The sequence below is a fragment of the Musca vetustissima genome, unplaced genomic scaffold (assembly GCF_032173495.1).
Source record: "Musca vetustissima isolate MV318-11 ecotype Yass unplaced genomic scaffold, APGP_CSIRO_Mvet_v1 utg24580, whole genome shotgun sequence".
NCBI lineage: Eukaryota > Metazoa > Arthropoda > Insecta > Diptera > Muscidae > Musca > Musca vetustissima.
Genome location: NW_026878066.1, coordinates 54879 through 82492, shown reverse-complemented (window position 1 = coordinate 82492; position 27614 = coordinate 54879). Strand labels below are relative to the sequence as shown.

At 32.9% G+C, this 27614-nt stretch overlaps 4 protein-coding genes across 4 annotated transcripts; 1 reads left to right on the top strand and 3 right to left on the bottom strand.

Moving 5' to 3' along the window:
• Positions 1–1987: 1987 nt before the first annotated feature.
• LOC133322831 (coiled-coil domain-containing protein 130 homolog) lies at positions 1988–3248 on the top strand. The gene is made up of 2 exons (XM_061531786.1): positions 1988–2567; positions 2634–3248. The coding sequence occupies exons 1-2, from the start codon at positions 1995–1997 to the stop codon at positions 3246–3248; spliced, it is 1188 nt and encodes a 395-aa protein (XP_061387770.1). The 5' UTR covers positions 1988–1994.
• Positions 3249–3354: 106 nt separating this feature from the next.
• LOC133322836 (microtubule-associated protein RP/EB family member 1) lies at positions 3355–5105 on the bottom strand. Its single transcript, XM_061531790.1, has 3 exons — positions 4959–5105; positions 4349–4874; positions 3355–3505 (listed from the first exon to the last, which is right to left on the bottom strand). The coding sequence occupies exons 1-3, from the start codon at positions 5092–5094 to the stop codon at positions 3355–3357; spliced, it is 813 nt and encodes a 270-aa protein (XP_061387774.1). The 5' UTR covers positions 5095–5105.
• A 4855-nt stretch (positions 5106–9960) lies between these two features.
• Positions 9961–13797, bottom strand: LOC133322830 (juvenile hormone epoxide hydrolase 1). Its single transcript, XM_061531785.1, has 4 exons — positions 13490–13797; positions 13221–13420; positions 12870–13080; positions 9961–10776 (listed from the first exon to the last, which is right to left on the bottom strand). Exons 1-4 carry the CDS (start codon positions 13697–13699, stop codon positions 9961–9963), a joined length of 1437 nt encoding a protein of 478 aa, XP_061387769.1. The 5' UTR covers positions 13700–13797.
• A 3982-nt stretch (positions 13798–17779) lies between these two features.
• On the bottom strand, positions 17780–27048 carry LOC133322838 (juvenile hormone epoxide hydrolase 1). Its single transcript, XM_061531792.1, has 4 exons — positions 26844–27048; positions 23452–23651; positions 18648–18846; positions 17780–18578 (listed from the first exon to the last, which is right to left on the bottom strand). Exons 1-4 carry the CDS (start codon positions 27036–27038, stop codon positions 17796–17798), a joined length of 1377 nt encoding a protein of 458 aa, XP_061387776.1. The 5' UTR covers positions 27039–27048; the 3' UTR covers positions 17780–17795.
• Between the last annotated feature and the right edge of the window lie 566 nt (positions 27049–27614).

The window sequence follows — 27614 nt, the reverse complement described above, 5'->3', positions numbered from 1 at the left end:
GATGATGGCAACTCTTTTAAATTTGGAATTCATATATCAATGAAAAATAAATTCCATAAAAGTAGATGGATGTCGATTGGCAAATTTTCAATAAATATATTTTCTAAAGCTGAACATTGCTCCCAAGATTTAACCATGATTGCTACAAATTATATTATTACGTTTTAGAGGCAGGGAACCTCAAAATATTTATAAATATAAATTATTTAGCAATTTATGCCACTGAACTAATAAGAAGGAAGATATTTTCATTTAAATTTTGAAAGCTGAATTCTGTCAAAGGCAAATTTATGAAAAAATTGGAAACATATGACTGCATGAGACTACCTTGTATAATTATGTCATGGATATCATTGTAACATCGAGTAGTATAGTTTGCATTTTAATCGCCCTGAAAAATTGTTTAAATTGTTGTCGGAATACACTCCAACTCAAACGTCAATTCCATTGCATATACGTCACATTAGTCCATTTCACAAATCCAGTGAATTATATTTGACGTATACGCTATGGAATTGACATTTGAGAACGAGTGGATTTCGTAAATCTTAACGCACCTCAAAGTGTATACATACCATATCCCGTACTGCAATATTCTACTAATTTTGAATATTTTCTTCAATATCACAAAGGAAAAATTGGTATCGTAGTGAACAATTGTACATTATTGCATGGTACATTAATACAAGGTAGGGCAGCTTGAGGTGAATAACAAAAAAACAACTATGCACCTGTGGCTTCTTCTGCCAAATATAAAATAAATATACCCAACAAGTGTTTGTGTTTATTTGACATTTTTTCAACACAAAATTAAAAACGGAAAAAATGAATGAAAGTTTATGATTTCTTCCCAAAATCCAGTAGGGAATACCATTAAATGTTTGTTTCATCCATAACAAAGTAATTACTTCCAGACGAACGTGTTAAAAACATCATTTTCATTTCAAATAAGAAGAAGAACTCCATTCAAAACAGTACACACACATATTACTATTGTAATCTTGTAATACCTTGTAATAATTATACCATGCATTGTTGCAGGTTCTGGAAGAGACCAATAGTCTATGTAAATCGATAAGTTGAATTTTAAGTTATGTTTTAGTTTACATGAATTAAGAATAGTGTTGTATGGACGGGTTAATTCATGTACGTAATTCTGAGAGCGAATAAATGAGTGAAAGTTGACTGACAATCCTGTTTGACCTGTTCCCGGATTGCAAGAATGTACTAGTTTTTACTTTTATTTGATTTCAAAAAGAAAATTTGTTATCGTAGTAAAAAGTAATAGATTCCTGCAGCACGGAACAGATGATTGTAAAATTTTATTTTATTAAAAATGGTATGTGTAAACATGGAATTATACATCGATAGTTAGAATATCGATACTATACCTCACAAGTCCATTCAGTGAATAGTACATTTGAACTATTTCGTTTGTTTTGATTTGCATCTTGGTGTGGTGTCGGGAATAACTAGAATAAATCTCTTGGATATGTCCTGTTATTGGTATGTAATAAATAAATATAATTATAAAAATTTCGATCTTAAGAGAATATTGGTAAGACGTGAGCCGTGTAGTTGAAACTAATATGCAATTTTCGTCCAAATCAAAGATTTGGACAAGGTATGACAGTCTGTAAGAGTTTATCCAGAATCTGGTAGAATCTTTCATAGCTTTTGGAAGCTATCTGAAAAATATATTTTCAAAAAGTCTATATATAAACTGTCAGGTTCTGTCGTTGGATTAGTTGTACCAGAAATAAGAAGAGGAACACATTCATTGCATTTAAACATGTTATAAATAGCACAGCTCCATACCAAACCTTACAATGAAACTGGGATAGGGACCATATATCACATATCTTTATAGGTATTTTGTGTACTTTGAACTTAAAATGATTTTGCAAAAATTTAAAAAAAAAAATACCTATTTTTCAGATAAACAGAGTGCGGATTAATTTTAAAAGAAGAAAGTTCCTAAAACATTTGTAAAGATGGGTGAACGTAAAGGCCAGAATAAATATTATCCACCGGATTATGATCCACGAAAAGGTGGTCTTAATAAATTCCAGGGCACTCATGCCTTACGGGAACGAGCTCGTAAAATTCATCTGGGCATCATCATAATTCGTTTTGAGATGCCCTATAACATTTGGTGTGATGGCTGTAAAAATCACATTGGAATGGGTGTGAGATACAATGCTGAAAAGACCAAAGTCGGCATGTACTATTCCACACCAATTTACAAATTTCGCATGAAGTGTCATTTGTGCGACAATCACTTTGAAATACAAACAGATCCTGGCAACTTAGATTATGTGATATTATCGGGAGCACGTAGACAAGAGAATCGCTGGGATCCAACACAAAATGAACAAGTAGTGCCGGAAACCAAAGAAGTACAAAAACGTTTATTTGACGATGCCATGTACAAATTGGAACACCAGGCGAAGGATATAGTTGCGGGGGAAAAGGCCAAGCCAATATTGGAGAAATTGATCGATCGCAATAAGACTCTGTGGAATGATTGCTACGAAGCAAACTGCAAATTAAGATCTGAGTTTAGGGTATGTACTCAAATTCAATTGTAAAAAAAACGTTTAATGTTATGTAACTAATTTTTATCATTGCAGAACAAGAAAAAGGAACTGAAAGCTCTTAAGGAAATTGATGATAAACTTTTGGCGAAAAGCAGTTTAGAAATTGATTTGTTACCCGAATCCCAACAAGATCGTCAAATGGCTTCTCTAATGAAACTACAAAGTAAATCTGCTTATGAACGTGAAGAAGAAAGACGTCTAGACATTCTAATGAAACCTGCCTTACCTAGTGCCACACAAACCACCTTCGGTGGTTTAAAAAGACAAAAAGCATTAAATTCCCAGTTGCAATACGAACAATTGGGTATAAAAAGAAAGCTTACCTCATCCGAAACTCAAACAAGCAAATTAGAAGATGAAAGTGGGTCTGAAAAAATACCAAAATCAACTACGAAAGATATACATGAAGAGGATGAAACAATTTGTCGTGAAAAATCTGATTCGGTATTGGTTGATGAAAGTCGGCCTGAAATAAATGAAAACGATGATATGAAAGATATAACAGAAAAAGATACAACTATCTGTCAAGAAAAGTCCGATCCGGTATTAGTTGATTTACCCAAAAGTTTAGCCTTAGTATGTGATTATGCCAGCTCAAATTCCCCATCCTCGTCGTCATCACAACATTCGGATAATGATGCTGATTGATACGCATTTTTTGTTACATATTATTTTATTTTATATTTTATCAACATAACATTTATTTAATACAAATTATGAAAGGTGAAAAAAGAAATAAATATAAAAGAAGAATTCATATATCAGTTTCTAATGATAAACCTGGCATAATTTCTTCCGCAAGATCATCGACCGCTGTCGGGGGAGTATCATCTGTTGCGTAAAGTATGGTCAAGGCACGATTACACCACTCAACGTAGATATTATTCTGCACTGACTCGTTGAGGCTATAAATAGAGAAAAACATAGATATTTAAAACCCATATCGTTGGTTTTTAAAAAGGCACATTATAATCATGAGAATTTGTAATTTAAATATAATAAAGTTATCTTTGGAGTCTCAGGAGAATCGAATATTTAGTAAAATTATGTTCAAAGTATATTGTGATTGGATACTGGGCATAACTAAAAAAGTTCTTATATGTCTAACAACTATTGCAATAAGTGTGAGAAACAAAGTATATAAAATCAAAGTAAAATTAGGTCATAGAAATTGGATAATACGTTTAGGAGGAAACGATTGGATTACCCTAAAACACTTCCTTCAACATTCCACGATAACTTTCTAAATAGCACTGTAAATGAGAATGATATATGAGAATAAGTATTAAAATACAAAGTGATGAAGCCAAATCCATTTCATAAAGATCACAAAGAGAGTAATTACTCGGAAACAAAATCAATGGGTGATGAAGCGAGCTATTGGCTCGAATATCCTTCGTGAAGTATTATATTTATCCGGAAATTACAAAACGATCTGAAGTAACAAACATTAGAAGAAAAAGTGTATGTAATTATTATAAAATATACCTATACCGAGAAGAAATGACGTCAATATGGAAAAGGGATAAACCCTGCAGTGTTCCTCTTTACGAATGTAATATAATTTTGGTTTAGCCCTTTATTTCGCAGAAAATGTAACAGAGCGACGTCAAAATGTAATTAATGAAACACTGACAGCTGTGCATGCTTAAACTATTATGCTAATATTACGTATCTATATACGAATGCAATATAACTACAAGTTAGCCCATTATCGAAAACAATAGGCCGAATCATTATTTACTCACATAACTTCAATTTCAGCCAACTTTTTATAATACGTATCCCTTTCGTGTTCAACACCCAATATTTGTTCGGCCAGTTGTTCTTGTGTCTCCTGCAGGGTGCGTATTGTTGACGGCGACACTTGACGTTCGCCATGTTGTTGTGTTCCTTTGGGAGTTTTCAGCATGTCTGGCTTTGCTGCTGGCGTTTTTGCTGTGCCTAATGTTTGATTGCCCGGCTTCTTAATAGGTTTTGGGGCATTCTGTGCTGCAGCAGCCATGGCAGCTGGAACTCTCAAATTTTCCTTACCCGCCGAATGAGTATCGAAAAACTTTTTGAACCATTGTAAGAATTCGAAATTATCCTGGAATTTCCCTTTAATCAGACGATCTATGGGAACGGATTTATCGAAATTTAGCTTTATAAATGCTGCTTGGAATAGTTTTAAATTGTAGAGAAATTCATGTTCCAATTTGGCTGTTGTTTTGATTCGCTTCAAGCCAATGCAATTGGGAAATAATAATTCCATCATCTGACAGTAGGCCACACCTAAGGAGATATAAAAGGAAACAATTAATCATGCATAGTGATGAGCGCATGCTAACAAATCTACACGTAATTGGCAATACCCACCAGAGCACAGCTCTTCGATTTTTTTGTGTTGGCCATGGACTGTACTGTTAACCCACTCCAGCATATCATGACGAGACATTTTATCGACTGTGGCGCTTGTAAGGGCCACTGTTGGTTTAAATTCGGTTTTGTGCATGTTTACGAGGAGATTTTCGATCTAAATTTGTTTTGTGGTTAAACGAAAATTTAGATTACGATGAGTGATGGATTATGGAACGACAATGATGATCAAACGATATATAACGGTATCACGATTAATGTGTTATGTAAAAAGGTATGCAAAAATGTGCCTGCAGCTGAGTGACTGATTTGCGAGATGCTTATGTCTCCTACTTTGATCGATATGAATTCTGTTTTTGTTTGTCGGTTTTGTTGGTGTGTACTGCAACTCTTCTTTTCCTCTCATTGTTCGTTCGTTTGTATGTATTTATGTTCCTTTTGTATGGCGCTATTCTTAGGATTCTCACTGCAGAGATGGGTGTTTGTGATTACTACAATATTTGCGAAAAAAAACAATGCAAAAAAATCTGAACAACGAGAGGATAATAAAACAGACAAGTAAAGAAGCACAGTGGTGGCGACATTTTATGTATGTATATAAAAGGGATGATCGACATCTTAATACTCTGATACTTTGAATTGTGTGAACTAAATCTTTCTCCAGTAAGTTTTGTTTTAAGTACGAATTCAATTAGGAAACCTCTTTTGGAATATTAGTAGATATTGCTGAAAAAGTGTCACGACTCAAAAAAGGTTATTAAGTACAAAATTCATTTTAAAGTTTAAAATTAAACTTGACACCTTGGAATGTAAAGAAATATCAGTAGTAAATATACATATAAGAAAGATATAATATCATATGGAGGTTAGTATCCTTGGTAAAACTATTTCAACGAATTTTATTACACTTAATTTTTTTTAAAACTAAAGCAACTAAAATTGCAAGGTTAATAAATGCCGCATAAATTTTTCAAAAATAAAGATATCGTGTTGGTTTTTTCAGTTTTAAATCGGGTAACTTATTCACTTAAAAAAAAAAACAACAAAATCAATAATGCATAATTCATTTTGAAATAATAACACTGTGCGTCAAATTTGATTTTTTTAGATAATTACCGGGAAATTCCAACAGATTATGAAATAGGGGCTAAAAAAAGAAGATACGTGTATCGGCATTTAGAAAATTTTCGTCGGGAGGTAACCTAAAAAGTGGGGGCAATATTCCCCCTTTTCAAGAATTTTAATAATTTTCGAATTATGATTTCTTGAAATCCTTGCATTTTAGGTATATAGTGTTTTCGGCAATATTACTGACAAAATATCGAGGAATATTTTGGTATGCATCTTTAACCCTCAACCGACTCATTAAAGGGGTCTTTTCGGTCCCCTTTTCCAAAACGGGGTTAAAGCTGCTCAGAATATTCTACAGAAATGTTCGCCATAAAGTTTTACTATAAGTCTCAGAATAGACTAAAACTCAAAAATCAGCCTAAACGTCAAAAATCTTAAAAAACAAAAACTCATTTTAGGGTTAATATCGTACTTATTACTAGATTTTAAACATTTTTCCCACAAGATGTCGTTTTAGAAGGATATTATAAGGGACAAAAATATTCTCCATCAATTTTCAGCATAAGTCACTGAACAAGAGAAATCTGTATATATAATGTATATACCGAATATATAGTCATACATTTTGAACCAAAAATTCAAAATATTCTAGTATTTTTTTGTCAAAGACATTTCCCAGTATTTTTTCGACTAAGTGCATTGAAGTAATATGAGCATTTTGAGCAGTTTTAATCCCGTTTTGAATGAGTTTTCAATCACTCCTGGAAAAGGGGACCGAAAAGACCCCTTTAATGAGTCGGTTGAGGGTTAAAGATGCATACCAAAATATTTCTCGATATTTTGTCAGTAATATTGCCGAAGACACTATATACCTAAAATGCAAGGATTTCAAGAAATCATAATTCGAAAATTATTAAAATTCTTGAAAAGGGGGAATATTGCCCCCACTTTTTATGTTACCTCCCGACGTAAACTTTCAAAACGCCGATACACGTGTCTTCTTTTTTTAGTCCCTCTTTCATAATCTGTTGGAATTTCCCTGTAATTATTTTTTGTGTTGCACAGTGTAATTTTTATGGATAAGGGAATTGCCTCAATTTTCGCTTGGACAATACTTAAGCAACTCTACAGTACAAACAGATGATTTCTAAAATTGTAGTTATTTTAACCGTTATAATTACTATGTTTTGCTTTCTACACCCATTTCTATAATTTATCACAGAAAATGATGTCGGAGAAATATTTCATGAATAAATCAGTAATTTCCCAATTTATAAGTCGGTTTTATGAAATATCAGTATTGGCAGTTCAGAACGAAGTCGCAAAAGGACGTCAGTTCGTACTGATCAACAAATTGTCATAGTAGTAAAAATACCCATTTAAGAGTTCAACGGAATTTTAGTGACGATTATCGTTGGATATAACTTCAACAGATATGATAGCAGGACTACATGCCCTGAAACTATTAATAAAGTTATTTTATTCTGAAAATAAGCGAAAACCAGATTGCCTTTCGTAAAAGCTCATATGTATTAATTGGAATTCGACACAGTGGAGAAATATTATGCTCTCGGATGAATAAAAGTTAAATATTAAGTACTCAGACATAAAATAAATTACCGTGAGAAAGTCCAAAAATGAAAGGCTCATGCCACAGTATTGCAAGGGTACTGAGTAGCATGGAGAATGGTCACTAATGGTATTGGGCTTTTTTCTTTCTATGGAATTCGATCTTTTTACGAGATTTGTGAAGTAATGCATCGGATTGTTTATACAAATGTGCTTGGAAACACTTTGGCTCCCTCCGCTGGTTTGGGTGTTTCAGATTGTCAGTAACCTCCAAATATATGTACACCATAACATGTAAAGGTTGGTTACGGTAGTCAAAAATCAGGCCAACACAATCATCAAATATTTACCCTATAGAAAAATCATTAGAGCATTATATATAGCAAAATCAAAAGGGATTCACTAACGAACAAACATAACCTATTCCCAAAGGTTTAAGATGAGAGGAATAATAAGTGCCGTAATCAAAATAAAATGGTTACGATAGGTACCAATCATTGCCCTCTACCTGAAACCTGCCTAAAAATATATAAGGAATTAGTTTCTAATTTAATGAAACTTTGCATTACTACTTTTCTTCCAAATACAGCAATTTTTATACAACTTAACTTCAAATTGAACTTTGCAAATTAAAAAAAAATGTTTTGAATAATTTTTGTGTTTGGTCATAAAACAACTGTTCCGAAATTGGCTGAGTTTGCAAAATCTTACTGAATAAAATTCTTTCAGTTTGCAAAATCTTACTGAATAAAATTCTTTCAGTAAACTCCAGTAAGTTTGTTGTTGTTGAACTGTCAAACTTGCTCTCTCATTTGACTCTCTTTTACTGGAGTTTTTTGTAAACAGACAACATTTAGTAATATTTGGTAACAATTGTTACCAAATACCGAGTAAACAGATAGAGCTGATGTCGATTACTAGCTAAATTTACTTATTTAAAAGAAAAAAATAATAATAAAAAGTTGAATTAGTTTTGACCCAGCACAAATTGGGTCAATTTAGTTTTCTATAGAACATTTTTTATTTCAAAATAAATGTTGTATTTAGTGTTTTTGTTTTTTATAAGTGAAAAAATTACCTATTTATTTCTGAAAAACTTTCACTATAAAGTTATTAAAAAAAGTTTCAGTACATTTATTCAGTTTGCAATTTTAGTTGGTTTAGTTTTGGCCACCAGTATATATATTATGCGCTTTAAGCTCCGTATACCAGTTAATTTTATATATTTTACATTTTTTCTGTGATATGTGAATATTGTTGATTTAAGTTGCGATCCTCATGTATTTGAATTATGAAGAATATAGTAACACCGAGGGTCACACATCAAAAGTTTTATTATATCGGTTTTCTAGTTTATGAATAAGAATTAAAATAAATGAGAACGAATTCATTTGTTTATTGTATATTTTGCGAACAAGAAAGTGAACAAATTTTCTCTTTTATCCTATCCGTCCTCATCCAAAGCCATAATTACTTGATTTAGGCGACTATGTGAGAATTTTTTACCCAGCGATAGAGCAAAAATATTAATCTTATTCCATTAATGTCCTTAGACATCTGCGTTTTCAATTCCATTTATATTATAGTTTGCATGTACCCAACAAATATGAACATTTTTTGTAGATTTAATATGGCTTCAAATTCCTGAAACCGTCAAAGATAACGTCATCGAGAAATGTGTTATCCAGCACAATTCGATGTATTTTAATCAATCTTTAATTTTAAAAGAACATTTCGAGAATTTTAAATTAAATTACGAGATATTTCGCAAAAATCTTAATGGATGTTACAGGAAAAGTAACCAGACACAGCTATTATTATGTAATCTGAATAAAATATTACATCGGGTCTAATGACTGTGCATATATTGATCTGTGGTTTTTATTCAATGCGAATTGCACAGAATGATGATTTGTCGACGTATGACACACCATAAATTAATTTTACTACTGATGCTATTGTGGTATTTTAGGACAGTAGTTGAGTTGTGGTAAGAATTTTTTTATTTAAAGAGAAAAATTGTTGTCTTTTTATTTGGATTTTAAAAGATTTTTAGTCGAACGTTTTATTTACACCAGAAGAATATTGCAATATTGTCATATTTTTCTTGCATTGCTAAATTTCTTTAATGATAAATTATTGGTATCCAGGGAGGATTATACAAATCGACTACTAGAGTTTTTTTTGGCAAACAGAGCTTCAAAATCATTAAGAATCATAATAACTTCTCTTTCGCAGTCCAACTTGGGGCATTGTAATATAGTGAAAAAAAACATTTTTAAATTAAAAAAAAAATAATTCCTTTATATTAAAAAATTCGTGGAACAAAAAAGACAATTAAGTAATTTAATATGTAATTATTTTACAATTCTCTTTTGTATCCAGTAATTTTCTTAATTTTTTCTACTTTTTTAACAAATTCTATAAAATCTTTATAGACAATATCAGACACTTCCATGGCAGCAAAATGACCACCCTCCTTGTAGTAGGTACTTTGTATTAAATTTTTATATTTATCCTTCAGCTGCAGATCCATGAAATGCATCATTTCGTTTTTGAAGCGGGCACATGCTGTCGGTACATTCGTGGGAACACGATCCAGTTTTAGAGCCCGTTGTTCCTCCGTTACTGCTTCTTTGTAAATGCGCATCGATGTCGTAATCGAGTTTGTTAGATAATAAATCATAACATTATCCAGTAGGGCATCCAATTTATAACGTTTCTTAAGTCCGCCATCGGGCAGATGACGATAGGTAGCATTTGTCCATGTTGAGAATTTTTCAAGTATATAGGCCGCTAAACCAACTGGATTGTCATGTAAGGCGGTACCAATTGTATCGGGTTTTGTTGAATGTAAATGAGCATAACCTGTTTCTTCTAGGAGAAAGTGTATTTTTTCCGATACCGGAGAAAAGAAGTCTTCATATCCTTTAGGTGCAAAGATGCCAGGGAAAGAACCAGCTATTAGACCTTTAATCATTGATTTGGGACTCGAGACGGTACACATGTTAGAGTGGTAGCCAAGAACATTTTCAGGGAATAGTGTAGCAATGTGTGACCCGATTATAGAACCCCAATCAGTGCCTTGAATAAAGAATTTCTTATATCCCAGACGTAACATTAGATTTCTCATCATGACTGCAATTTGTGCTGGGCCAAGACCACGTTTTGAGGTGCCCTAAAAATAAAAAAAAACAAATAATTAAAAAATATGTTCTTAAATAAGAAATTCCAAATAAAATAAAATGGGTTACAGCAGCTCATGGTACAATTATACAAGGTAGTATAGCTTCTTCCCTAAGTGCAAAATGCACTTTCAAACCATTTAAATTGAAAAAATATTTTTTTTTATATTTTTGAAAACATTACACATGTATTCACACATTTTGTATATGTAAGTTGTTGTATACTACTTTATATGATTGCACCATGATAGATATTTACATATTGTTGAAATAGTTTTATTAAATAATCTGTCATTTATTAACATAAATCATTTGCAATTGCAGTAATTGTTTTTAATAGTAATTAACATGTTAATACTTTCAAGTGATGAATAAAAAACCAGTAATAGTACGTTTACATTTAATGGATTTAGTTAACCCAGTGGGTTTCAATTGTCAATTCCTTTGCATAACCCGGTAAAAAGTTCTAATGTATATGCCGTTAAAGGAAAGTAGTAGTCCCAGGTCCGTCTATATGATACCATTCACCACTATGATATATCTTACATATGTATCCTAATAGACGTTGCCATTTCGAGGGAACATAGGAATGAGATTGAACGAACTTAAGGGAACCCCCTCCCATTCACGATTTTAATTTTTCAAGATTTTCAATGGGCTGGTAAATCAATACCAATGCTTGTTAAAGTTTGTAACTTTAAAGATTTAAAATAGAAGAAAAAGAATTTACAAAAATGTTTTGTTGTTGTTTTTTGTAATTAAAGAAAAGTCCTTATTTTTGATGGCGGGCACGATAACTCCTCACTGGAACATCGGAATCCGAAAATTCCAACGGTGTTAGAAGGAGTACATGTCTGGCTCTCGTATGAACTAGGATTATTGACTTCGCTCTAAAATTAACAAAATGGTGGACCTTTAAAAAATATTTTTGGAAAATCGCCGATTTTTTTACCAAAACCCAAGTTAAAAAATAAGGAAGATCTTCACCGATTGGCTTTATCCTAGTTCATACGATAGCTATACACTCACAGAGAAACGTGTAAAAATTTGAAATCGATTGGGTTATTAGTTTTTGAGTTATCGTGCCCGCCATTCGCAAAAAATGTTTAGAGAAAAACGCGTTTAAAGTTTGAGAAGCCCTTCAGCCGTCACTTGATGCTGACACAATAAATCGGCTATATCTTCAATATCAATAATATTTATCTATAAGTGAACCGACCAACATCGGAAGAAAACACATCATTCCAGGCTTAATTTGCTACATTTCCTACAAATCGAAAGAAATTATGTTATAGTAACATCAGTACGTTGTGCAAAATATTGCGGCAATTTGCCTGACTTTGGGTCTTTGGTGTACCATTTACTAAAAATCGGACGAAACTAAACATGGGAGCTATATGTAAATCTCAACCGATTTTCCCAATTTCAGTAGGGTTCGTTCTTGAGTCAAATAAATGATCATAAATTTGACCTGTACTTTGTCTACAATTTTACATGGACGGACGGTGGTATAAACTAATAATGGACTGTCGGACGGACACGATCCAGTCGAGACACGAAAATCAGACACTTGGGGAAGTTTGGCTTTTTGTTTTCCAAATATTAAATACCAAGGGAATGGTATTATATCAGGTTTATATAACACCATACACCTTGAATTTGTTAATTTCCAATTTTATAGAAATATACAGGTAGAATGAGGCACCACTGTATACTACGTCATACAAATATTAAATAGAATACGCAAAAAATATTGTAAAAATAAGCAACGTATTGCTGTGCGTGACGGGAATACAATATCTTTACAGAACCTAATATAATATTATTGAAAATTTGGAATATTGTATTACACTAGGCGACAATGCTATCAAATATTATTTCGTCTTATTTGACTACATATGAAAAAATAACAAAAAAATTAAATTTTTTTAATAAAAATAATCCAAGAAATTACTCCCAAAATATTCCTGTGAACATTTGCATTGGCTATAATGTTTTTAGAAGATTCAAAAATGTTTCCACATAATTTTTTGGATGCGATTGTTTTTTAATTGCGTATAATTTGTAAATTCAAATCGAAACTCACCTGTGACCAAGCAAATCCTGGCAAACTTGGTACAATGACATTGAAAATATATTTTTGGTTTCTATCCTTTTTCGTTTGATGTAATTTATGAATTAGACTATAAAATTCACGAACTGAACTGGGCCAGCCATGCAACAGGAGAACTGGATAATGGTGTCTGTTCACCGTGTATTCATCGTAGACCATTAAATGAAGGAAATGCATACGTAGCCTAAAAATGTATTTTCCAATATTAATACAGGGTACAACAAATCCAAGTGATAAGAAATTATAATTGACAGTTAAAAATACAACCAACAACAACAGATAATGATAAGATACAGTGGACACATGTTTGTACATTACTCTTACCCTTGAATATCGGTGGTAAAGTGATTGAATTGCCATAGGAAAACTTCACGTTCACGCCAACGCGGCAAATAATCATCGCGCCAATATTCAACAAGTTCTTTCAAAAAATTCGAATTAAAACCGTATTCGAAATTGACATCTTCCAAGGGTTCAGTCAGGTGTAATGTTTGGTTGAGCAGTGATCTCAAATCGTCCAGAGTCTAGAAACAAAAATCGCAATCAATCATTTATATCAAAGAACCATTAATTTGAAAATAATATTTTATTACCGTATCGGGATACAATAGACGATTGCCAATTACTTCCGATGTATTAGCCAAATAGGCATTCCAGTCTTTGGGTTCTTCTTCATCACCCCACCATTGATTTAAGGGTAATTTGGGTGCTTCTACATCGCCCCAGATATCGGAGAACTTCTTGTAGAGCATTCCGCCGCCCATGGCGAGCATAAGGACCAAGATACGTGTAATTGGGGACATTGTTGTTATCACCTGTTATAGTGACGTGTCCGTTGAAATTTATTACCTAAGCGTCCCACCGATATGTTCCAGGTATTGTAGACAACTGCCATCTGAAGCGTTTAACAATAAACATAGCACAGTGATTGGGTTCGGTGCTACTACAACCCTAATCGTCATTATAAGCTGGATTGTAGTATTTGTTATTGTTATTCTTGTTTATTTGTTTTTGTTTGGCTATCTGCTGCTGTTCGATTCTATTTTCCTAAACAATACTACAACTAGTGACGACGTATCTATTTAGACTTGAATATTGTTATCGTATGATAAGTGCATTAAGTCATAAACGATCTCTATAGACGATCATAGCCCACTTCGTACCTCGTTCCAGCCGCAAAGATATTCCCATTGTTGTGGGCAGACGTTTTTGTTATTTATGATACGTGTACCTCTTTCGTCCGTCAACTCATTCGTTTGGCCCAGTGCGTCCGTTGATTTGATTTGTTCTTATCAAATTCTTTTGGCTATTTGCTATTCATTGAGAAGCAGTACATCGCCGTACAGAATAATAGCAATGTGTTTAAAACAGGCATGCTCGGCCATATACGCTACCGTAACTGAGGGTTGATGGGTAAACACATTATCTCTTTCTTTCTCTTTACGTCAGTCGTTTTTAACGGTTAATTCTCAGTTACGTTCGCACACACTTGCTCTCAATTTAATTTTGCCCAACACTGGTTTAAAATTATTTAAAATTCAGACTCTATTGTGCATTAGTAATAAAGGACAGTGGGTGCAATTGATGCATTATGTATTGTTTGATTTATTTTTTGGAGACAAACTCAGAACCGTGCGAAATGGTACATCATGGCGATGCATAATATCAAATTGGTTACATGAAACACATTGAGCTAAGAAAATACTGATGTACTATTTTGTGGGATATGTGTTTCATAGTAGGTGTGTCTGGTTACTTTTCCAGTAACTTTTATTCAGTAAGTTCTAGTTCAGAGAGTAAGCCGTTTTTACTCTCTTTTGCGATAATACTGAAAAAAGTAAACCGACAACATTCAGTAAGATTTAGCAAATAAACAGCTGATTTATTTGCTAAATCTTACTAATGCGCCAAAATAAACAACAAACAAAGGACGAACACAATTATTTGTATTGCATTTCTGCATCAATACATTGCCACCTAAGGCTAGTGTAACATTTACTCAGTAAGAATTTGCAGAGAGTAAATACGATTTTTTCCTTCTCAAGAGAGAAAATTGCAAAAAGTAAACGAACAACATCCAGTAAAAAGGTTGTATCAGTAAAATTTTGCGACTCAGCCATTTTCTGATCAGCTGTTTTCTGACCAAACACAAGGCTTACTCTCTGAACTAGAACTGTTACTGGAAAAGTAACCAGACACACCTATTGACAACTAGATCTTATACAAATTCTCAGAGATGAAAACATTTATGTTGAATATTTTTAACAGTTGATCTTCCAGAGCCAAATTATTTTGATGGAAATGTAGATGGATTACTTCTATTTAGAAGCTCTAAAAGTCAACTTTGGCCTATTTTAATTAGAGTCAATAATTTAAAAAATTAGCTAAATGTCCCGGTCAGTATTTATGCTGGTCACAGTAATGAATTCTTAAATACATTTGTTTGTGAGTTATCTAGATATATTGGGAACGGTGTGGATGTAGCAAGTAAAAATATACACGTAAACTTAAGAGCAGAGATCTAGAGTGTTTATTGCTGGCCCTCCTTCTGAGGTGTACTCCTTCAAAATGTATACAAGTAGCGAAAAAGATTGATAATGTGTTGACATATTCAACGATATCAGGCACACTAATATCTGATGAAGATTTTGGTTCATGCAAGTTTCCATGTCACTATTCAAAAGTGTACTTGAATCAGAAATCGCATTTAAATAAACTAAGGTGAAAATGATCTCACAAATAATTTAGACATTATGCACCCATTAAATTTAGGTGTAACTAGGAAATTCTAGTAAAGACTTTTAAATAACCAAACCAATTTTAAAATACCGAAAAGTAATATAATAAATATAACCGAAAAACTACAAGAAATGCGTAAAAATGTCACCAAGAATTTGTTAGAAAGCCGGCAATTCTTGATTTATACAGAGATTGTTGCTCTGAAAGATAATGTGCATGATGATGTATACATATTATGTATTTCCCTTATTGCATTGTGCATACAGAATGATGTGCTGTCCAAAGCAATACAAATCCAACATTGAAACTTCTTAATCACACCATAATCTTTTTGTAGAAATTGTTCCGCTTATTTTTGAATCAAATAGTCTAATCTTCTCCAGATAAGAGAATCTAGTGAAACCATCGATGATCATATTCATTTGAAAATTTTTTGTATGGCTTAAAGAATTATGTAAGGAAGCCAACTCAAACACTAGAACAACTTTATAGGAGATTTGTTGAAGATAATTTTAATGTTTCTTCCGTTCAAAATGGTTTTAATGACGCGCATACAAAATATACTTTCAACAATTGCACACAACTAAAAACCCTGATAATGTGTGTTATATAAACAATTATATACCAATAAAAATAATACAATTTTTACATGACGAGAAAGGCTCTGTAGTTTGTTAACGTTTTAAAATATTCATATTTAATTTCATTTCCTACAGAAATACTTGCAAATGCGAGGAATTACCTAAAACAGTAAATGAACTAAAAGGTAAGAAGACTGTTTTATTTGTCTATTGAATAATTTCAAATTTTTAACTATTTCCAGCTGCTGTCGAACACCGAGAGATTGTTAAAAGCCACCAAATGCAACTCTTACTAGAATCTTACGCAGAGCAAGAAGTTGTTTTAATAAACTTTTTAAAAAGCAACACAACGTATTCGATTTGCATCAACAATTCTCCATTCCGTCAGTAGAAAAACTAATTGAATTAAAGTAGTAATCATTTCATCAATAATTGATTGGGTTTGTGACAAAAACAGTGTCAAGGGACTGGCAAATGTATAAGCCACACTAATAGGTAATATAAATGAAAAATATTTTAATTCCCATTGATTCACATTATTGACTTTATCTCTTTACAGAATAAATTTCAGACTAAATAAGGAGTTGGCATTCCCAGAATAACGATTTCATCGGTCTGGCAAAATCGCACCCTATATGTTATTAGTGAAATCGTTAGTAAAATTTTATGCCATGTTAAATTCTTTACTCAAACGCATTGGTGGTAGTTTGGCGAGTAATGCATTGTAATTCTGAGTAATTGATCATTTCGTTAATCATTCGTTAAATAAACCAACTGCAGGGATTCTCAAATAAACTTCAAATGTATTAAAGGCACAAAGACAAATACATATCAAAAACAGAAGGCTTGTATTTGATTGTATCTATGTTGTGAATTCGTCCGGAGACATATGGGTGCTATATCTTAATCTACACCCATTCTAAATTTTGAGTAGGTTCTGTAGGTCAAAGTAAATGAACCGTGTTAGATTTCATCTGAATTAGATTATTTGAACCAACAAATTTGGAAAACAACAGAATTGTGTTTTTCGCCAACTTGTTAAAAATCTGTAGTAGAGGTTTTTATAGAAATGACTCCCAAAAGTAGGCAACTCAAATAATTATTATCTCAATAAAAATGTTAAAATTGATTATGCTTCTTACGTAGATATATATTCATCGACATTTGGTATTGAGGCTAAACATCTAAAGTTTGCGGAACCTGAATCATTTCATGTTTTATTCTTTTTTTGGCTTATGGAGTTTCTGCTGGACCGGTTTATTCCATAGTACATAGGATACCCTACACTGATCGTTGGTATTGCTAGAGTCACAGTCCAGATTTTAAATATTATAAATTAAAAATATGGGTATATACATAAATATATATTATACATGTTATATAGTAGGTTCTTGACATATATCTATATCAAATAAAAATGCTTTTTTGTTGTTGTTTTATAACATATATTTCGATCATTGAAAACAAAAAATCGTATAAAACTTCCAAAAAAATAACTAACCAACTAACTACATAAGAAATATTTTAATCACATCCAAAATTACAAAATAATTTACAATTTAAAAAAAATCGATAAAATTTATAACTTAGCTTTCTTAACAAATTCAATGAAATCATTGTACAATACTTGTGGCAACTCCATGGCAGCGAAATGGCCACCATCTTCGTAGTATGTGCTTTGAACTAAATTCACGAATTTGTCCTTCAACTGGCAATCGGTAGCATGCCACAAATCGTGAAGGAAACGAGCACAGCCAGTTGGTGCCTTAACAGCGACACGATCCAATTGCAGCTCCATTTGGGACTTGGTAAATGCTTCAGCATATAGACGTTGAGAAGTGGTGATTGAATTGGTTAGATAATAGACCATAACATTATCGAGTAGACTATCGAGTGTGTAACGTTTGGTTAGACCGCCATCAGGTAAATGTTTAAATTCAACATTAGTCCAGGTGGAGAATTTCTCCATGATGTAAGCAGCCAAACCAACTGGATTGTGGGCGAGAGCAGTACCAATTGTATCGGGTTTAGTGGCTTGCAAATGCATGTAACCAGTCTCTTCCATAGTGGAGGCGAAGAAATCACCCAAAGGTTTAAAGAATTTGGCATATTGTTTTTCATAGTAGAAGCTGGGTAAGAAGTTTGCAGCAACCATTTTAATCATGCTAGCAGGAGCCATATTGCCACACATGTTCGAGTGGTAGGCCAGAGTGTTTTCAGGGAATAGAGAAGCCAAGTTGGAACCAACAATGGAGCCCCAGTCACCACCTTGAATGACAAATTTGTTGTGACCCAAACGCAACATAAGATTACGCATAACAACAGACATTTCAGCTGGACCAAAGTTCTTCTTGGAAGGAGCCTAAAAAAGATATATATTTATAATATTAAGCGTATGTTTAAATATATTTTAAATAATTTTATAACATACTTGTGACCAACCATAACCGGGCAAACTGGGAGCAACAACTTCAAAGACATAATCACTCTTGTCATTGGGTGTCGTCAACAAGGGAATAATTTCGTAGAATTCACGCACAGAACCGGGCCAGCCATGCAACAAGAGTAAGGGTAATACTTTTTTACCTTCAGTCTTCTTGGGTTTAATATGCATGAAATGAATTTTCAATCTGTAAATAAAGAAATAGAAACATGGAAGATTAGTGACAAGTGAATAAAACAAAAACACATTGAAGGATTGATAATATAAATGCAAAGCATCAGATGAACACTTTAATTAAATGGCTAATTAAAGCCTTGCATCAATAATAGCCATCCTCTAATGAAAGAAAATAGTTATAAATAGAAAGCGAAACTTCAGACCGCATAAGAGTTGGAAAACCCCCTAACGTCGATCGCAGTCGACACACCATATCGTTCGAGCAAACAGGAGCTGATGCAGAAGGTGATATGGGTTAGGATTTCACAAACAGTAAGAAACGCCCTAAATTTATCATAAAGTATCCTATCTTGTGTGCACGTGGATTTAGGGTAATTCAAGTAATTTCAATGTGAGTTTCTCTTCCTGAATTCGAGAAGAAGTGTTGAACAAATGTTTATACCCTCCATTACAAGGTTGAGTGTATATTAAATTTGTCATTCCGTTTGTAACACTTCGAAATATTCACCAAATTAACCTACCAAAGATTATCCATATTGGGCTACTTTTTAGAATAGCTCCAATTTTCAACATTTTGTGGACTTGGGAACGTTTTTCAACCGAATTGGCTTCAATTTGATATTGATCCATGTTTCGGGGTAGCCCTATAGATTATTCGGCCTTTTTGGGACTTTGGGCATGTTTTTCAACTAAATTTGCGTTCTCATGGGGGTTCAAATTTTCTCACTAATAATATATAAATATGGCAGATACAGACAGCGTGTTAAAGATCTGGAAGGATCATTTCGTAAAGCTTCTGGTATCAAAGAGTAACGGTGAAGAAGATACCCCAGAACCAACTAGCCAAGATGAGGTCAGAATAGCAATAAATCGGCTGAAGAATAATAAAGCAGCAGGTACCGATGGATTACCAGCCGAACTATTCAAAACAGGTGGTCAGATGCTGATCATGATTAGTACAATTTGGCTAGAGGAATGCATGTCCAATGATGGGACCCTCAGCATTCCGTGTCTCGTGCACTAAAAAGGAGGGAAAACGATATATGCCAACTATAGAGGAATAAGTCTCCTTCCCATCGCATACAGCGTACTGTGTGAACGACTGAAGCCAATGGTCAATGGCATTATTGGACCATACCAATGTGGCTTAAGGCCTGGCAAATCCACCAGATTTTCAATCTGCGCCAAAAGACCCACGAAAAACACATCGACATCTTCAACCTATTCGTCGACTATAAATCCGCTGAGGTGTTTAAAGCCATGTCTGTTTTAAAGCCATGTCTGTGTTTAAAGCCATGTCTGTGTTTAAAGCCATGTCTGTTTTTAATACGGCTATGCTGGATGACTTTAACTGGCACAAAGTCAGCAGTTAAAGTCGATAGTTTGTCGTGTGATCTTTCTAACATTTTGCTGGAAAAGGTCATACAAATAGTAAAGTTGAATAGAACTGACACTCTGTACACCCTGTTAAGTTTTCCACCATATTGTGGAGTCATATCTTATCAAATATTATAAAGTTGGTAAGAAGATCAAATCGAATGCAAACTTAAATTAGTTAGCAGGTATGTAGTAATAATTAGAAATAATAAAAAATTACGCACATCGATAGCTTAACATCTGGACTCGATTTTTTTTTTTTTGCAGTTTGACCCTAACACTAAACAGGTGTCTTGAATTATTTTCCGATATACTTTATTATTTAATTTGATTATAATCTATGTTCAGAATTTTAAAATAGCAACAACCTGAGGAACCCAGTTTCAATACTTATCAACTGATAACACTTGCGTGGGTTAATAATTCTGGTCAAATAATGAATTGACTATTTTTAATTGACTCAAACATTTCTATTTTTGCTATCACAACTATTAAATTAACTACTAGCCATAACTTTATGACATAACAGATTCATTGGGATTTTGATAGCTCAAAGTTTATAGAATCTTCCCGAATTTTAGTTATCAAACATTTTTTTTATCAGAAATCGGTAATAAAAAAAGAACATAATTGAAATTCAATCAACGGCTACTGTGTGTGGATTTGGCGGAAAGTAAAGACATATCCACACGCACACACACCGCTCATTTAACATAAGGTGTGAATGATTCAGTTTACCTTGAACTATAAACTTTCCAATAATCATTTAATAAGTATATACCGTATAAAAAACAAATCGACACACCATATCGTTCGAGCAAACAGGAGCTGATGCAGAAGGTGATATGGGTTAGGATTTCACAAACAACAGTAAGAAACGCCCTAAATTTATCATAAAGTATCCTATCTTGTGTGCACGTGGATTTACGGTAATTCAAGTAATTTCAATGTGAGTTTCTCTTCCTGAATTCGAGAAGAAGTGTTGAACAAATGTTTATACCCTCCATTACAAGGTTGAGTGTATATTAAATTTGTCATTCCGTTTGTAACACTTCGAAATATTCACCAAATTAACCTACCAAAGATTATCCATATTGGGCTACTTTTTAGAATAGCTCCAATTGTCAACATTTTGTGGACTTGGGAACGTTTTTCAACCGAATTGGCTTCAATTTGATATTGATCCATGTTTCGGGGTAGCCCTATAGATTATTCGGCCTTTTTGGGACTTTGGGCATGTTTTTCAACTAAATTTGCGTTCTCATGGGGGTTCAAATTTTCTCACTAATAATATATAAATATGGCAGATACAGACAGCGTGTTAAAGATCTGGAAGGATCATTTCGTAAAGCTTCTGGTATCAAAGAGTAACGGTGAAGAAGATACCCCAGAACCAACTAGCCAAGATGAGGTCAGAATAGCAATAAATCGGCTGAAGAATAATAAAGCAGCAGGTACCGATGGATTACCAGCCGAACTATTCAAAACAGGTGGTCAGATGCTGATCATGATTAGTACAATTTGGCTAGAGGAATGCATGTCCAATGATGGGACCCTCAGCATTCCGTGTCTCGTGCACAAAAAAGGAGGGAAAACGATATATGCCAACTATAGAGGAATAAGTCTCCTTCCCATCGCATACAGCGTACTGTGTGAACGACTGAAGCCAATGGTCAATGGCATTATTGGACCATACCAATGTGGCTTAAGGCCTGGCAAATCCACCAGATTTTCAATCTGCGCCAAAAGACCCACGAAAAACACATCGACATCTTCAACCTATTCGTCGACTATAAATCCGCTGAGGTGTTTAAAGCCATGTCTGTGTTTAAAGCCATGTCTGTGTTTAAAGCCATGTCTGTGTTTAAAGCCATGTCTGTTTTTAATGGATGATCAAGGAGATCAAATCGAATGCAAACTTAAATTAGTTAGCAGGTATGTAGTAATCATTAGAAATAATAAAAAATTACGCACATCGATAGCTTAACATCTGGACTCGATTTTTTTTGCAGTTTGACCCTAACACTAAACAGGTGTCTTGAATTATTTTCCGATATACTTTATTATTTAATTTGATTATAATCTATGTTCAGAATTCTAAAATAGCAACAACCTGAGGAACCCAGTTTCAATACTTATCAACTGATAACACTTGCGTGGGTTAATAATTCTGGTCAAATAATGAATTGGCTATTTTTAATTGACTCGAACATTTCTATTTTTGCTATCACAACTACTAAATTGGGATTTTGATAGTTCAAAGTTTATAGAATCTTCCCGAATCTTAGTTATCAAACATTTTTTTTTATCAGAAATCGGTAATAAAAAAGAACATAATTGAAATTCAATCAACGGCTACTGTGTGTGGATTTGGCGGAAAGTAAAGACATATCCACATGCACACACACACCGCTCATTTAACATAAGGTGTGAATAATTCAGTTTACCTTGAACTATAAACTTTCCAATAATCATTTAATAAGTATATACCGTATAAAAAACAATTGTAAACATATCAATAATAAACATATGGTTTGTCATTAATTGTCGTATGGATTAACCTACGCCTAACCATAAATGCAGCCAATGGTCAATGGCCCAAGCATATGTGTACGTGGCGTAGATACAATGTATGTATATACTTTTTGGCGGGGCTCTTCTTTGCATACACAATTAGGAAACCAAATTAGTTTGCCAATCTAAACATTTAAATACTCTCAAAAAAAAGTGAGCACAATTATAGATAATTTAAAAATACGTGGTGCGAAATTTTACTTAAATCTCTAGGGAGGACGAGGAAAAAACTCTTCCTTGTTTTCAAAATTTAGTTTTTTTATTTTTACAACATTAACACAGTAGTAACTATACCAAAATGTGGACATATTTTGTTTTGACATAGAAGTTTGCTTGGCTTGAATAATATGTTGGCATAACAAATCTTTCCCACCTTATCAGACTACCCTTTGCAATATTGTTACTTCGTTTCAAAGCAAAAAACATCAAATTGCTAATGTTTGCAAAAAATAAAAGTGAAAAAGTAAACTGAAAACGGTTTCACTAATATGTGTGTGTTTTTTATAAAATAAAATTAGTCACAACAGATTATTCAACCGAATGGACCAACCGTCTACTTAACTACCAATCGATTTGCTTTTTCTGTGTTTTTTGCCATGCTTCTTTATTTCTCTTTATAAGCTGAACATATTTCATAATCATAATCTCTTTGATTTAAACTTACCCTTGAACTTCGGTTTGGAAATGATTAAACTTTTTCAAATAACTTTCACGTTCCGACCATTTGGGCAAATAATCATCACGCCAGTATTTGATAACCTTTTGTAAATATTTCGAGTTGAAACCATATTCGAATGCCACATCTTCCAATGGATCATGTAATTTTAATGGTCGTTGTAGTTGTAATTTAAGATCTTCAATAATCTGAAAGAAAAAATAGATATTGTAAATAAATTATTAATTTGAAATTTGAGTGATGCAATAAATGTGGAAATGTATATATATATATTAATTATTAATATATGATCAATGTTATTTTAACAATTCAGCATTTAAATAATGTACCTATCAAAATACATCTAAACAGCTCACAGGGTTTGGGCAAATTTTGTATAATGGTCTTTAAAGAAGCTAATATGTATGTAATAATATTTAAAAACATCAAATACGGTGCCGAAACCACTGATTTCGAAAAATATTGTAAACATAAAATTTGATAAACGCAAAAATATAGGTTATTCCCCGTCAGAAAAAAAGTAATTAAGAAGAAAACGAAAAAAGGAAGATAAAAATCCCAAATATTTATGTGGGTTAATAAGCGAATTTTGCATAATTAAGAGATGGTCGATACATAACGTATTGCGATTCAATCTCCAAACTTGTTTAAAAAAGTTTCATAGATCTGCTGAGAAAGGGTCACTGGCCATATTACAATGGAGATAACTAAAAAAAGATCTTGGTGATGTTAAGTGAAACAATAAAAGATATTTTTGCTTTTAGTTTCGAGATGGTTATAACGAATATACAGATATTAGGATGTGGATAATAAACAATATGACTGTTATTAATTGTTTTCGATATTTTATTTTTATACACTAGACAAGTATGTTGTTACGCCGAAGAGTTTTAACTTTTGAATTCAACTATGTAATTTTGGAATCTGAATTTGAAAATGTTATTGGGTGGATGACTCAAAACAGTTACATTCTCCACATGGAAATCTGAAAAAATCTCTGTATTAATTTTTAAAAGTACCTTGGAGAAATGGGCGAATAAAATCGTTATCGAATGTTTAGTATATGCGTGCTGCAACCTAATTTATGCCCTCAAGATTATATTCTTTATTTTCTATGTAGTGCTTTTAAAAATGAAGGCAAAGATTTTTTTTCAAATGTCAAATATTAAGCATTTATATATACATCGGTTCATGTCACCCACAATTATTGTCATTATTTGTATTACTCATCTGTCAACTTTGAACTCAATGACACCAGTACTACCATTATTGTACATACAATTGCATCAATATTCATTACAATTCGACAATCACTACTTGGTCATGGTTAATATCATTCGGAAATAAGGCATGCAATTATGATGACCAATTCTGGAACTTTCCCTTTACTGAAGTTATTTCCATACTTGTATTCACATAAGCATGTCAAGTTCACGCAGATTGGACATAGTTTCCAAACATATGTGTTCATATGTACTCAATATTTCGTTTTTTAGTACCTTTGTTTGTCATGCAACTATTGTGTATTCATTTTGAAATATTCACAGACCACCTGTTGTAATTAATTGGTACATGTGGTGTACGTCGTGGAACTTCTTATTCACAAGACAGGTTTTAAAATTATCAATTAACTAAAGTTTTCCCTCCCCAAAGTTGTTTTTCTAACAAGCTTTGTGTGTTAGTGTCTGTGTGTGCAAATATTGTTGCAACATTCTTAAGACATGGCAAACATATACATGTTGTTGCAACATTTTGTGGCATTTCTATAGATGAACACATACACATATGTTTTGTTGGTCAATTGGGCTATACATATATATGACAATAAATAAGATTTTGAAAATGATACATGTGTGCAATTTTTTTTGTTGAAAATTGTTCTTCGTAGATATACAGAAAAATGTCATTCAATATCTGGGCTAGTAACCTTAAATGTGTTTCAGAATTTCTTTAAATTCGTTAAATAGTTGGCAAATGAGGCTTTCTCAAAAAAAAAAAAAAAAAAAAAAATCGTTCATCCCGAAAGCAATGTAGGTGGTGATGCACCTGAGACCCCATAAAGTGTATATATTCTTGATCAAAATAAAATTCTATGTCGATTAATGCGCGTCCTTCTGTTTTAAGATAGAACTCTGAAATTTAACACAGACATTGCTAATGCTCCAACGATGATTGATATTGAAAATGGGATATATCGGTCCACATTTTGGTGTAGTCCCCATATAAGAATACCCTCAATATTCGGTATTTTGGATTCGTTTTTTAATCGAATCGGTTGTAATTTTTTTATGTTTTGGATTCTCATTGTATAGCACATTCCCGTATAACGGTACCCCCAATATTCGGTATTTTGGAGATTTGGCAAACGTTTTTCAAACGAATTGGCTTTATTTAGTATTTTGGGTTATCATTGTATAGCACATCCTTGTACTAAAAATTATTTATTATTATCATATAAAGGTAACCCCGCATAACTGTACTTAAAAAGGTTTTCACTACGCAAAATTATCAATATATATCTCCGTTTGGGTATAGCCCCTATTTGGCAATCATATTTGCTCACGTCTTTTTCGGTATATTCAAGGTCATGAGTTTTCTCCTACTAGCCCCCATTAATTTTACATATTTTGAATGTCATCCTCATTGTGGAGTGTAAAAAAAGTTTGGCAGGTCCGAATTTAACATCGTTTTAACTTGTTAAAATTCACTAATTAATATAAAGCACTTATAATTTTATCGACACCAAAATTCCATGGGAACCTTCTAAAATTCTCTAAAGCAATATGGGTGTTAATTAAGAATGACGGAAGTGCGGATTTGCAATAATATAATTATCTTATTAATAAAGTCACAGTTAACTATATTCCAATAAAAAGACACAATAGATAAAATAATTAATGACTATTTTAGCGGATTTGGATTCGAGTGGCACATCCATATCCTATCCGAATATAAAAGTGTCTACCATATTTAAAAGCTCTTTCTTATTTCGAATTATTGGGGGTTTCATGGTCATCGATAAGAAGCCAACTCTAAACTATTTTGAGTTGAAGTGACCATCCCATATTGGATTTTGTCCTATATTCTAAATTTATTTCGAAATCATCTATTTGTATATAATAAAAAAAGTTTATAAGGATAAAATTCACTTCGAATAGCCCAGTATCACATTTAATTACCCAAATACGCAACCAGCACTGGATTTAAAACGAAAGTTTATCTTAGAAAAACATTTGCTAACTCTTTAGGACGTGATATCAGCTTAGTCTTATTTCAACTATAATATATAGTACATATTTAAGTTGTGCGCAAATAACACTTTGTTACATTTGTCACTCTCCCCACCTATCCTACAATACTAGCATCACAATTTTACTCACCTCCGGTTTTGCGGTAATATCGAATGGTTTAATTGCAACATCTTCTTTATAATCAGCTCCACTGCCTGGTCCCCAATATTGTTTGTCATCTAATTTAGGCGCAGGGATGGGCTGTTTTAGTAAACGGTAATTTTGAAATAAGGCAGCGACACCCAAGCAAAGGCCCGCAATTAAAACTCTGACCATAACACCCATGGCTAGCTAGATGATATATTCTTGGGCAGGAATATCGATCTCCTTTGGTTAATTAATTAATTTCTTTCTACCGAATACGACGATGGGGGAACACCGCTACGCACGGAGAAGTTTCAATGGGTACCTAACACTTCGAGTAGGTAAAAACAACTGAAACAGCGACTTCAATACAGTTGTTTCTGGTTAAATTCAAAGAAAAAACTTTTAAAAAAAAGCACACACATACAGTTTACGCTAGCATGCGTTTTTTGATTTTCTATTCGCATCAACAACAATTCAAAAAGTTAGATAAGAGAGGAGAGCGTGAATGTCTGTATGTTAGTTCATATACACATTAGTCGTGTTTTATTTTCATTCTGTTGACAATTTAAAAAAAAACATGCAAATCTAGCAGTGTCGCTGCTCCTATTAAAATCACTTCGGATATAATAATGTTCAAGTCATTTGGCTGCACTGCCGTCGTAGTTCACAATTTTATTTGAAAAAATATCATTGCTTCTGTAACATTTTGTAGCTCTTTGATATAACCACTACCAAAACATTTTAAATAATTACATTTTAACTAAAACATTTTAA

Excerpts from the sequence above, each read along its gene's own strand:
- LOC133322831 (XM_061531786.1), top strand. The coding sequence starts at position 1,995 with ATGGGTGAACGTAAAGGCCAGAATAAATATTATCCACCGGATTATGAT. Across the intron at positions 2,568-2,633 it reads AATTAAGATCTGAGTTTAGG|AACAAGAAAAAGGAACTGAA; the intron begins GTATGTACTCAA and ends TTATCATTGCAG.
- LOC133322836 (XM_061531790.1), bottom strand. The coding sequence starts at position 5,094 with ATGCACAAAACCGAATTTAAACCAACAGTGGCCCTTACAAGCGCCACA. Across the intron at positions 4,875-4,958 it reads AATCGAAGAGCTGTGCTCTG|GTGTGGCCTACTGTCAGATG; the intron begins GTGGGTATTGCC and ends ATATCTCCTTAG. Across the intron at positions 3,506-4,348 it reads TTGGCTGAAATTGAAGTTAT|CCTCAACGAGTCAGTGCAGA; the intron begins GTGAGTAAATAA and ends CTCTATTTATAG.
- LOC133322830 (XM_061531785.1), bottom strand. The coding sequence starts at position 13,699 with ATGTCCCCAATTACACGTATCTTGGTCCTTATGCTCGCCATGGGCGGC. Across the intron at positions 13,081-13,220 it reads TTTACCACCGATATTCAAGG|GCTACGTATGCATTTCCTTC; the intron begins GTAAGAGTAATG and ends ATACATTTTTAG. Across the intron at positions 10,777-12,869 it reads CAGGATTTGCTTGGTCACAG|GGCACCTCAAAACGTGGTCT; the intron begins GTGAGTTTCGAT and ends TTTTATTTTTAG.
- LOC133322838 (XM_061531792.1), bottom strand. The coding sequence starts at position 27,038 with ATGGGTGTTATGGTCAGAGTTTTAATTGCGGGCCTTTGCTTGGGTGTC. Across the intron at positions 23,652-26,843 it reads ATATTACCGCAAAACCGGAG|ATTATTGAAGATCTTAAATT; the intron begins GTGAGTAAAATT and ends TTTTTCTTTCAG. Across the intron at positions 18,579-18,647 it reads CCGGTTATGGTTGGTCACAA|GCTCCTTCCAAGAAGAACTT; the intron begins GTATGTTATAAA and ends TATCTTTTTTAG.